This window comes from Raphanus sativus, chromosome 4 (assembly GCF_000801105.2).
Source record: "Raphanus sativus cultivar WK10039 chromosome 4, ASM80110v3, whole genome shotgun sequence".
Lineage (NCBI taxonomy): Eukaryota > Viridiplantae > Streptophyta > Magnoliopsida > Brassicales > Brassicaceae > Raphanus > Raphanus sativus.
The window spans coordinates 49,515,812-49,528,512 of record NC_079514.1 but is presented as its reverse complement, the minus strand read 5'-3'; the positions used below and the strand labels follow the sequence as shown (position 1 = coordinate 49,528,512).

The 12,701-nt window shown below is 39.4% G+C and overlaps 2 protein-coding genes and 1 long non-coding RNA gene across 3 annotated transcripts; all 3 read right to left on the bottom strand.

The window, feature by feature from the left end:
• Positions 1-2,101: 2,101 nt before the first annotated feature.
• LOC108829664 (uncharacterized) lies at positions 2,102-3,990 on the bottom strand. Its single transcript, XM_018603279.2, has one exon. The coding sequence runs from the start codon at positions 3,646-3,648 to the stop codon at positions 2,305-2,307; it is 1,344 nt and encodes a 447-aa protein (XP_018458781.2). The 5' UTR covers positions 3,649-3,990; the 3' UTR covers positions 2,102-2,304.
• A 1,763-nt stretch (positions 3,991-5,753) lies between these two features.
• On the bottom strand, positions 5,754-8,031 carry LOC108829652 (uncharacterized). Its single transcript, XR_001946041.2, has 5 exons — positions 7,860-8,031; positions 7,703-7,768; positions 7,558-7,617; positions 7,284-7,339; positions 5,754-7,177 (listed from the first exon to the last, which is right to left on the bottom strand). It is a non-coding gene; the product is annotated as an uncharacterized LOC108829652 (long non-coding RNA).
• Positions 8,032-9,208: 1,177 nt separating this feature from the next.
• Positions 9,209-12,404, bottom strand: LOC108829651 (pentatricopeptide repeat-containing protein At1g73710-like). Its single transcript, XM_018603269.2, has one exon. The coding sequence runs from the start codon at positions 12,327-12,329 to the stop codon at positions 9,462-9,464; it is 2,868 nt and encodes a 955-aa protein (XP_018458771.1). The 5' UTR covers positions 12,330-12,404; the 3' UTR covers positions 9,209-9,461.
• Positions 12,405-12,701: the final 297 nt, after the last annotated feature.

Below are 12,701 nucleotides of genomic sequence, written 5' to 3'. Positions count from 1 at the left end.
TTATCTGGTTGTGGTTAATGAATTCTTTGATTTCTATTTTACATTATTTGATTATTTTGATCAACGTCTACTTGTAAACTCATGAAACTTGCAGTGTAGTGTTTAATTCTTGTAACAAATGAGACACGCCGTTGGAAAAGAAGAATTTGGTTGTCACCTACACAAACACAACCTACGTTACGTATGTTTGTGACGTTCCTACGCGAATTGAAAATCTAAACTTCGTAAGAATCGCATTAACCTTCATTTATGTTTAACCAAATTGTTTTCTTTATAAAACAATAAAACTAAATTGGTAAAAGAAAAACCGTTTGCTGAACTTGTAAGTTATTGAGCTGAAAAATTTTATAAGAGTGGTTATTAATTTACCATTGACCTTTTTTGGTCAGAATTTTTTTATCATTTGATCTAAAAATCCGAAATAATAACAAATAACTAAAAATCTTCGAGTTGACGACATCTGAGTCAGCCAAATAAGCAGCCCACATGTAAATAGTCTTGCACGAACTCTCTGTCTACACTAGAAGTCTAGAAGGTCCATTACTGATGATATAACAACACGTGTAAGGAAGATAACTAGATAAGAGTGTCGGTTCCTTTTTGTCCAGCTTACTCTTTTTATGCTGACAATAACAAATACTTTTGCTTGTACGATTTAAGAAGTTACTATGAAACTGAAAGGAAATAATGATTGTTTCTTATATATACCAACAAACAATTGGAAATTCAAGTTTCTTGTAATCTTCCGTAGTCTGCATACTCCAATATTCTACGTTAAAGCATACTATAGAATAAACAAACATTGCATGCATATATATATATATATATATAATATACTAGTTACAAAAATATATATATATAATATACTAGTACTCTTTTAAATTTTAGTAGGAATGGGTCATGGCTCATCACATTAAAAATTAGAGTTTTAATATTGATATTACTTTTAATGATTTTTTATATATAATTAAAAACGAATTTTATTTTACTAATATTATATTTATCTATTATATTAAATAACTAATTATAATTACTTCATCTATATACTAAACAATTATCGATATGTATAATATAATAATGTTGCTGTGACACAATATGAAGTTATAAACTTAATATAAATAATAAAACATTCAATGGAGTTTTACACCATATTAACAAAGTTAATAATAAACACAGAAAAATTAATAATCCAACTAAACGGTTTATTTTTCAGAATTAAATCAATTGAGCAAAGTTTTGACCATTGTAGTACATAATTATATCACTAATGTACTAAAAGATTATCATAGCATGGTAGCCAGACTGTAATGAGTGGAGATAAAAAAAAGGTTTTTCAACCGAATCAAGTGAATAGATTTGAGCGTTTGTGTGTGTGTGTGCGCTATGTCACCCTATTGAGGGCTTGAATGATACTGGCAAGATATTGATAGAATCCGATTCCAACCATGAATCTCGTGATGGCGTTATTGTGATTGTTAAAATAATAATTTCAATAATTGAAGAAGCAAAGACGTTTTCCAAAAAGTTTCAGTGTTGGACAAAAGTAAAAGTGGTGGACCAATTGACTTTAACCAGCTCAAAAGACCAAATAAACACATGCTACTTAATTAAATAATTAACTTTTTAATTATGATATTAAAAAAGTCATTTAAAGTTCTCCTTAAAAATGTTCTTTTAATCTTCACTATTATGCATGTATTATCTCCGGTTTCTAATTAGGTAAAAAATTAACACTGTAGAGCACTATCTAAAAGAATAAATAAGTATAAGAATCGATTCTAACTTTTATACAAGTTTTCAACCTTTTACAAAAGATTATGTCATTTTTGAAAAATCTTATTATACAATTCTTATTGGTGAAGGAAGTTCACATAAAACAAAGTATATAAGTTAAATATAGCGAGTTGCGCAAAAAGAATATTAATAATATAGCGACTGTTTTTCAAAAATATATCTTTTGAGAAGATAATCTCTAATTAGAAGCTTCTAACAACATTAAGTCGTATCAGGTTAACAGTAATCTTTATTCATGCATGCCATTAACAAAGATAAATCTCACTTAACATATATATATATATATATAATAATGAAAATGGTACAATAATAATTTTATTTTTCTTGTTTTTTTGGTCCAAAACGAATACAGAACGTGGACCTAAATAAACATCCAAATATAAAATCTAAGAAGATAACAACTGTCAAATATATACAAAAATCTATTAATTGAATAACCAAAAATCCCCCTATTTTTGTTTTATGTTTACTCTTTTTTAAATTACCAAAAAAATATAATAATAATGCTAACTAACAGTAACTATAAACAGAAGAATAAAACTCAGACGAACAAATACGTTTCATAATAGTCGCCGTAATGTCCAAATGTTTACTATTACCGCGTTGTACTATATCATTACTCTTAGACGAAGCCGCCGCCGAGTTTATCGTCCTCAACTCAGCGAGCGAACTCGCCTCCGCAACCACCTCACTCGGACCAACCACCTCAAAGCCCTTCGTCATATGAACGTTCCCAACGAGCTGACTCAGCACTCCCGATTCCGACACCGAGCTCTTTCTCTTGCGCTGCTGCATCGTCGCTCTCGCGATCTCTGTGTGCATGGCGCTCGATAGCCTCCTGATCCCTTTCGCTCCACCGATGATAACCGCCGGGTTAATCTTGTTATTACCGTGTTTGAAGAAGAGGACTGATTCGGGGCTCCGGTTACGAACCCGGGTTAACGGGTCACCGAGGAACAGTGAGGTCTTCGCGTCGACGAGCATCACGTGCTTGAAGTTGCGTCTGACTCGTCCGAGTAGCATTGGATAACAGGCCCATCTCCTCAAGGCTATCGGGACGTCGTGGTCCATGAAGCCCGATAGCGAGTTTTCCGGGTCCAGCTCGGCCACGTCGAAGCCCACGACCGATCCGTGAGTCAACTCGTTTGACTCGGTCTCGTTATTATTAGCTCGGTGTGTCTTCTTCCCCCAGATTGGCTCAGACGCGTCCTTCTTCGATTGGTTCTTCGTAAACCGGGACCAAACCGAGTCGGTCTGATTCGAGTTCCGGTACAGATTAACGAGTTTCGAGAACGAGTTGTTCTCTTCTTCGATCAAACGGTTGAATCTCTTAGAATAATTATCGAATAGCAAAACGACGTCGGATCGGGAAGTGGCTCCGGAGCGGAGTAGCAACCGGACGAAGAGGCGGAGATCTCGCTCCGTCGTATCGGAAGCGATATGAGCGACGATCAGGTCGTGCATGCTCTTGGTTCCTCTGAGGAACAGAGCGCCCATCCCCTGGAGAGCGAAGCGGTGGTTTGGGAGACGGCGAGCTCCGGCGACGTCGCGGGAGAGGAGGAATCGACGGGGAGAGACGGTGGGGAAGACGGAGGAGGAAGGTTCGAAGGTTGAGAGAGTGAAGAGGAAGAGGGTGAGGAGGAGGAGGAGGATGCAGATTGAGATTGTGGATTGGGCTTTGGAGAGGAGGAGACGGGAAGATCTGGAGCGGAAGAGAGTCGTTGCCGTTGACGGAGAAGAAGATGAAGGAGAAGGAGAGTCGTCGTTGTTGTTGTGGTCAGGGAAGAAGACGAAGAGGAAACTCATTCCTCTTCCACTGTTCTTCGTCTCTTTCGTTGATGATATCAAACCCATCCTCTCTCTCTTCTCTTTCTCTATCACTACGAGTTTCTCTGGTTAGTGGTGAGGAAGAGCATTCGCTTTCCTTTTTAGCTTTCTTCTCGAATTTGCCTTTTAACAGACTTTTTTGAAAGAAAAAAAAAATCATTTTATTATTTGTTGGCAACCAACAAGAAAACGATGGGCCGGGTCGGGTCCTCCCGGGTCAGATACTTGTTTGGGAAACAAACAAAATTGTGGGTAGGATAATCAGGAGATGTTGATTAATCTGATTTGGAAACCCTAGTTTTAAATTTAATATTTTCGGAATAAATAATTACTACTATACAGTTATTAGATGTTAGTTTGTAGTCTTTTATGAGCTATGATTAATACGATCACATGTTTATTGCAAAATAAAATAAGGGGTAACTCATATTCATGAATCACATGAGATAGTTAATTGTATCAAGCCTTTAAAAAAAGGAGTCCTATGTGTTAGTATGTATTATCAATAATGACAATAATGAATTTGATTACCACGTTGTTAAATGGTCTGGTAATATTCTTATAAACGAGTTTGACCGTTCTCACCCATGTGAAAACATTGAAAAGTTTAGGCATGTGTAAATAATCACCTTCACCTGTTTAAGGGATTTTCTTTTACTTGGACTTTTCAAGCGATTTGTTATCAAAACATGATTTGTATTTATGGATTTCTATTTCTTTCCGTATAAAACTTCATTTATTCAAATATTTATCTGCAAAAACAATAGTACAAAAGTTGTTATGATATATATCGCATTACAAAACCTAAAACAAACTCTTGAAAACAATCAAATCCTTCAGAAAATATGACCTAACAAATACATTTTCATTGCCTAAATGATAAAAAAAAAATTTAGATAAAGACAAATTATTTTCTTTGGTTAATGATGTTTCGAAAGAAATATTTTCCAAAACAAATACTCAAAAACCCTCAAAACAGTCTGCAATAACAATAAAGATTAGAGCAAAACGAATATATCCCTGACTATAAAAACTAGCGAAAAACAAAATTATCCTAGAATTTTTTAAAAAAACACCACCAAATAAAAACTATAATACTAGAAAACAACGAAGATGAGAATATTGAAAGAGAAATTTTAGCATCACCTATGAAAGCCACTTGGCGCAGATACATAAAAAAATTCTCATTTTTTTCTCTCCTTGTGGTGATTATAGTTTAAATCATATGGTTCAAGTTGATTTATGGATTTCTATCTAATCTTCCATTAGACAATTATAATGCATTTAGGAATTGAGGTCAAAATACTTAGTTGAATGCAACTGATGGCGAGTAATGAACATGATTGAATGGAGTACTATACTAACCAACATCTTTCTGTTAAATGGTGACTAATTTATGGATCTGAGTGAATTTACAAACAGAAAAAGGTTTCATAACAAGCCCATTTGTGTATCTGAAAACAAATTATGCCAATCAGTTATTAATAATTTTGGACTATAATCCTCCTTCAGAAATGGCAAAATACAAGGAGGAAAATACAAATAATTGTCAGTTACAATAAAAAAAAAAGAAAAAAATACAAATAAATGTCAGATACGTGGTTGAAACCAGTTATTAGTAGTACTACTTAGTAGGGTGCTAGTTGACAAAAAAAAAGTAGGGTGTTAGGCCCAGTTCACCCTTGATTACAGCTAGGATCCGTGATCGGACGGTAGAGCCACGAGGAAGGGGTCGTAATGACAAACGGGGTTTTCGTCTTTTTCTATTAATATTATTAACTGTGTAAGAACTCAAAAGTTGGCCCCATTAAATGGTGATTTGACTTTTGTTTCTGACTCCATGAGAACAAGTGTGTGTGTGTGTGATTGTGTTTGATTGCTGACGGTGGTGGATCTAATTTTATAATTGGAACCTTCTGACAATGCTACTGCACACGTGGTATCTCTTCTTCTGCGGATTTCGTGCTTTATGATTCTGTTCCTTTCTACAACTATTTCTTTTTACTATATTAGTATATGACCAAATTTCGTGTCAACTAGTCAATTACCATTAACTACTAATTATAAACTACATTAAAAGCTGATAAAAATCAAAATTTTCATAGAACAGAACCCATTAGTGATCCGTACGAAACAAAGAATAACACATATTAACCTTGAGATTTTGAGGGTTTTTGTCTTACTTTCAACTTTTCAAAGTGATCATATTATGTTTGATTTAACGCAACTGTTAATTCTTTGCAGGGTTCCTCGGTTCCTCCCAGACGATTTCATAATCAAGAAGGAGACAGCCTAAGAAGATCTCTGACCAAGCGCAGAGGAAGCTGATGGAAGTCTGCAAAGTCCGAGGCTTCACATAATCCTTTTTTATTTTCTTCTATATGTTGGCACCAGTCTGATAAATCGGGATCTATATTGCTCTCTTGTTGAATAGGGATGGAGAGATAATCTCCCTCTGCGGCTTTGCCCCTTGCATGGAAGAAGACTGTGATTGCAAATGTTCAAGTGAAATTCTCAAACCCAGTAACAAATCAGAACATAATTTGTACTCAGTGTTAATAATATATACAAATAAACAGATAAATTCGAATGCATAACAAGAATAATTAAGACAGAACGTATTGTTTGACCCCATTATATTTTGCTAAAATCAATTAGACCTCGTCACGATGTTGGCACCATATAAACTGTTATCAAATAAACATCTTTTTAAAATTGTTATCTAAGTTTTCAAACAAATATCTTTTTTAAAATTGTTATTCGTGTACGGTATCATACCCGAGAAGGGAAAGCCCGTGAGTGGCTCCTCCGACAGCATAAGAGGCTTGGTGGAAAGAGAAGGTGAAGTTCGACAAGAACGGTCCTGCTGCGATTGCTAAGTACTATGATGCTGATGGGAGGGAGGAGGCTTCAGGTACGGTTTCGTCTAAAGACAGACACAGTAGAAGAAATGTACAGAAAGAACAACCGACAGGCACTTCACAGCCAGTAAGAGAAGCACCGGAGAAGGAAACGACCTAGAATCAGATCAGGAACTGTTATGTTAGTGTACAAGATGAAGAACAGCCAGAAGCTGAACAGAGAAATGTTTTTACCTGATATGAATCATCATGTTGATGCACCTCTCCTAGATTATAACATCAACGCTACTCATCATCACCAGGATCATTATCTTTGCTAGTTCAATTGCAACTTCTTGTAATAGAAAAAGATCAGAACCATGACATAGAGAGAGAGACTCGTCTATCACTTGGCCTAGTTTATGAGATTTATCACTTTTCAGCATTCAAGGATTCTCGATCATCCTCAGTCAAAACAAAGTCATAGATTTAACCATTTTCAGGAAAAAATATCAAATAAACAGTGTACATAAAATTCCTATGTTGCTGGTTATTAGGATAACGAAATAAATGATCCTTCGGAGTCTCATTTTAGTATAACATATCCTACTGGTTTGAGGCAGCTCAGGGTTTCCACAACTCAATCTGCACTATAGGTAGCGATGAGGTTTCTATGTGGGTGGTGTGATAAGCCCTATCACATCTTTCTCATGCACCTGCCCATTCACATAAACTTTTCAGACACCTAAGTCTAATAAGACTGCATAGTAGTTTAATAATGTTATTACTTCTTCTTTGTGATATTGCAACTTGTAAACTTACCATCATAAAATGCTCAAGTCCACCGGTTTGATAGATAGCTGAAGCACTACAGTTTCCTGCAGGTTAGTGCAGACCAGTGTTAGGTGCAAGCATCAAACCAAAGGAACCATAAAACCAACCATCCTTTCAATTTTAGACCTAAGAAAGTTGATTAGAGGGCACAGTAGTAATTACTTGTCTTCGAGAAATACAGATTTGGAAACAAAAGAGCTGACTTAGACTACAAGAGATTAAAAAAAAAAAGGTGTAAATGAATCTGTAAGACAACACATACTCTTAGTGAAGGTGGTGGCTTGAACGTTTGTAGACAATCTGTCGTCTTTGAATCCCAGACCTGTGCAAGAAAACAAAACAGCTATTACACAGGAGAAAAGCCAGAAAACCCCAAGAAAATATATACTAATATATATACAATGTACCTTCACTGGATGCAGTGATATCGCAAATCCTTCTTCAGCTTTCCACTTATGCAAGTAATCCCATACCTGTAATGTTTTTTGGTGGTCACAAGATGAGTCTTAAGACGTCCAAGACAATATTTTTAATCATACAAAAAGATACCACCATCAAACTCACCTCGAAAAAAACCATCAACAGAAGACGATACAAGAAACTAACTGTCCATCTGGTGAGAACCTAGCGCATTCGGCATGACTCTTTGTACCAAACTGTACCAGCACATGGAACGAGATATGCAAATCAGAGAAACAGGGTATTTGACCTAAAACAAGCAATTAAAGTTGATGGATCAAAGGAACCTTTATTGTATGATTAAGAGTAGTTAGGATGTGTGTCTTCCACATCTTGTTTCATAGCTGCAAGAGGTCAAACTGAGTTCCCGGAGGGAGTAGTAGGCGCCTGACACAGAACAAGTATATGTAAATTTTTAAAGAGATGAGTACAGATATGTTGTTTCTATTGATATATCATAAACGTTGACAAAACAAAAAATTAAAAGAAAAGGAGATGATGATGAAAGCATGCACAGTTCGTTAAATGCTCACCTTGATGCTGTTGCCACTTTAGAGCCTGGCCTATCAAAGCCATTAGCCGTGAAGGTGGTACCACAGTAACCAAGGCAGCCACAGCTAACAGAGGAGTAAAAAAAACAATTAGTAAACCTTGAGTAAAAACTGAGTCAGTAGCAAAATGGAAAGATAATACTGTACTAACAAAGACGGAACATGTGTTATAGTTTAAGAACCTAATCTAGAAACAACTTCATATTTAACCGATGCTAAGCTCAACAGGTTCTACTTAAGACTTGAAAGGATATAAACAATCGCACATATGAAACAAAACAGAGTACAAAAAAGCAAGCAAAATACAATATTTCTAGTAGATATAACAACTTTGTTTGTGACAATAATACCAACATTGCTTAAAACGCTGAACAGTAGTGGACAACCAATGCTTATCTGACATAGCAACTACATAAGAAACACTCAACATAGTAGTCAAAGTAATAACACAGCTCCCCTACCTCATGGGGATCAAAATAGCTTCTGACAAGAAGATGCTCCTCCATCCGCATATATCTTTCTGGTTCCTCCTGCTTCATGACACACATCACCTGAGTTTTGCCTCAAAATAGCTCGGGCAGTGTCCAACTCTCGAAGTTCAATCATGAAAAAATGAATCCATGAGAGTTGTCAGTAGAGTGACAGATGCTTCAACAAAAAAACTTACAATGAAAAAGCACACTACTATATACAACACTTAATTCCACAAAGAGAAGGAAAAGCAAAAACCTGTTCTTCTAGTTTATTCCTGGGAAGCTTAAGCTGAGAGACTTGAGGAAGAACCGAGTCCCATCTCCCACTATTAATATCAGAAACAAACGTCTCGACTCGACGCTGTCTACTGTGTTTAGAGAAACCTGACACTCGCTTTGTAATGTCTGATTCAAGGAGTTCTCTTTGCAGAACTGAAGCACAATCTTTATTACACTAAGAGATAAAACAAACAAAAGATTCACATTTCTTCCAGTTCGATGACAAAGTGCTAGCTTCTATAGATTTGTTCTTTTACTACAACAGTTTTAAGATTCACATTTCTTCCAGTTCCGAGACTGAAAGTATGCACATTTCCCTTTTTGCGTTCTAAGAAAACTATACACATTCATCCTATCTTCTTCTACAATCTTTTACTACACATATCGTGTGGGGTGGCTACACTTCAAAACGCCTCGTCTTCTTCGGATTCATCTTCTTCTTCTCCAGATCCCGAACTATACTCCTCCTCCTCCTCTTTACCCTCTTCAAAAGCAATGCTCATCTCTTTCTTCACCACATCAGCCAAATCCTGCCTATTCGCACTCACATAAGCCTCCCTCACCGCTCTAAACAACGACTGGTTCGCTTCAATCTCCCCAAACGTAATCCAGCTATGCACCCTCTTCACACCCTCCACCATCCCCGCTTTCCCATACACCCCGACAAGGTACACCTGCGTCACCATATCCGGTTTCAACCCCTTCTCCTGCATCCTCATATAAGCCTTCAACGCCATGTCCGTATCCCCCGCCGCACCGTAACCATATATAACCGCATTGTACGCGTAATGCTCCAGAGGGATACCACCATCTCTCGTAACCTCTCGGCACGACTCCACCGCGTACGCGTGCATCCCCATGGCCGAGAACAGCGTCGCGGCGATCGCTGATGTAACAAGCGGTTTACCTTGGTCGTAAGCGTCTTGCAGCTGCGCCACTGCTTCCCTCGGCACGCCTCCTTTCTTCAGCAGAGTGAAGAGCGTCTTGAACGTTCCCCAGTCCAGCGAGAGCTTCCTCTCCACGAGCATCTCGCGGAACAGCTCGCAGCACTCGCGCAGCTGCCCGTCTGCTGCGTAGCAAGCCATGACCTGGTTGAACGAAGCGCAGTCGTTTAGCAGACCTGACTCTCTCATCTCTTCAGCCACTTCAATAGCCTCATCAAGCATCCCCATCCCTTTGTACAAATACATCATCGTAGCGAACGTGATCACATCGCATGTCCCCTTTCCTCTCACCTCGTTGAAAATGGTTTCTGCTTCCGACACCATCCCGAGGTCTGCGCACAAACTCAGCATGCTGTTCGAAGCAGCCACGTCTGGACCAGTTTCTGAGTCCTTCTTCATCTTGTCGTAAACCCTCCTCGCTTCTTCCAGACACCCTACTTTGCTATAAGCCTTGATGAGAGACGTGAGAACGATATTATTAGACTGTACACCATTCTCTTCCATCGCTCTAAAGTAGTGAATCGCTTCTTCCACCATACCACTCTCAGCGAATCCGTTAACCAACGAACCGTAAACAACCTCGTTTGGTTTCACACCGGCTTTCCTCATCCCCTCGTAGACATCAACCGCGTCAGACAAGAGTCCAAGCCGCACATAGCTAGCAATCAAAGAAGAAAACGTCTTGCAACTCGGTTTACAATCCGAATCCATCATCTCTGCCAACACCCTCTGAGCTTCATCCACCAAGTCAACCCCGGAAAGCATCTGCACAATAGAGTTGTAAGTGCACTCATCAGGCCATGTCCCTTGCTTCTTCATCCCTTTAAACAAAGAAAGCGCTTTCTCGTGAAGTTTCGCCATACCATAAGCTTTAATCATCACATTATACTCCAAAACATCGTTCACGTCTCTCTTCCCGTAGAACACAGCCTCCGCCTCAACCCACAACCCTTTCTCAGCGTAAACATCTATAACAGCTGCAAGCGTCGTCGACGAAAGCACGCAGTCTAACTGAACCCTCTCGAACAGAGCTTTGGCCTGTCCTATCATCCCTTCATCAACGTACATCTGCATAACAACGGGCACAGAGTGCTCATCGATACGAATACCATTCCTATCCATCTCCTCCAACACATCCTCGACTTCCTTAACCATTCTCCTTCGACACAAAACATGAAGAACCGCGCGGTGAGTCACGGTATCAGGAAACAGTATCTTCCTATAGTATCTAAGCGCTGCTTCAATGTCCCCAGCATCAGCGTGGAGAGAGAGAAGAATATTATAAGTCTTGGTATCAGCCTTCACCCCTTTCTCCTCCATCTTCTTTAACAAAGACTCAGCCTCACACAAACGCCCGTGACTCCCGCAGATATGAATCATCGTGTTAAACGTCACCGTATCAACCGCGACACCGGACTTCAGCATCTCGGAGAAGAGACCAGCCGCTTCCTCTAACCTCCCCGCCTTCCCGTACAAATCAATCAAAGCATTGAAAGTAGAAGTCAACCTCGGTTTCCTCGGAGAAGGAGAGTCGATTTTGGTAGTGCTCGTCCTCCTGGCACCGACTTTGAACAGCTCCATAGACAAGAACTCCTTGAAGCTGACAGGAGAGGAATCGGAATCAAGATTACTCAAAGAATCGAAATCAAGAACGATACGACCGTCGCGCCAGGCTTTAAAGAAGGTGTCAGCGACGTCGAAGTGGTTGGAGTTTTTCAAGACTCTGACGACTGTGGACATGGTGACCTCGTCGGGGAAAAGCATCGTCCTCTGTTCCATGTGTTTGACCCATAAAAGAGCTTCCTTTACGAGACCGGCTTTGCCGTAGACGTCGACGAGGGTGGAGTAGGTGGTGTTGGTGGGGAGGACGCGGGAGCGAGCCATGTCGATCCAGCAGAGGCGGAGCTCGTCCCATCTACAGGCTCTGCCTAGGGAGCGGAGGAGGATGTTGTAGTGGATGACGTTTGGGGTGTAGGATTTGTGGGATTGGAAGAGTTTGAAGAGGCGGAGGGTTTTGTCCCAGCGGGTTTGTTCCTTGAGGAGGACGGTTTGTTCTTTGGGGGAGAGGGAGGCGAGGGTTGTTTCGATGTCGGAGGTGGAGGAGGAGGAGTCGAGAGAGCGGAGGATGGAAGGGATTACGCCGCCGTAACGGCGGTTACGAGAGCTAGGGTTGTTCGGTTTAGAGCATCTTGTAGAAGAGGAGGAGCAGTGAAGTTGAAACCGCTTAGGAGACAAGTTCCAATGAAGTGAAAGTGGAAGAGGAGGAGAGACTTTAGATCGGGAAGTGAGGAAGGAGGAAGAGGAACAAGAACTATTTGGATGAAGCATGTCTGAGTCTGAGACGAATCTAAAATCTTAGGGTTTTTAACATTCGTCTTCCTCCCTCCCTCCTCCTCTGCTTTACATTTCAGTAATGTCGAAATATCGGCGCGTGGTGAGGACGCGTTAATTAAACGGGCTACTGTGTGGATTTGTAAAAGAATTGGGCCTGGTCTGCACGAAATAATTAAAATGGGCTTGTAGTTTTGCGTTTAGGCAAAAGGTTGTTTCAGAATCAATGAATCCAGGCAGAGCTCTATGCATATATGCCTAGCCATGACTCTTCGTGTGTGCGGCTAGACTCATTTGGTCTTCTTACTCATTGCACGTAAAACACTTGGAACTCATATGAGTCTTGAGTTGTAAAATATGTAGAAACAA

Excerpts from the sequence above, each read along its gene's own strand:
- LOC108829664 (XM_018603279.2), bottom strand. The coding sequence starts at position 3,648 with ATGGGTTTGATATCATCAACGAAAGAGACGAAGAACAGTGGAAGAGGA.
- LOC108829651 (XM_018603269.2), bottom strand. The coding sequence starts at position 12,329 with ATGCTTCATCCAAATAGTTCTTGTTCCTCTTCCTCCTTCCTCACTTCC.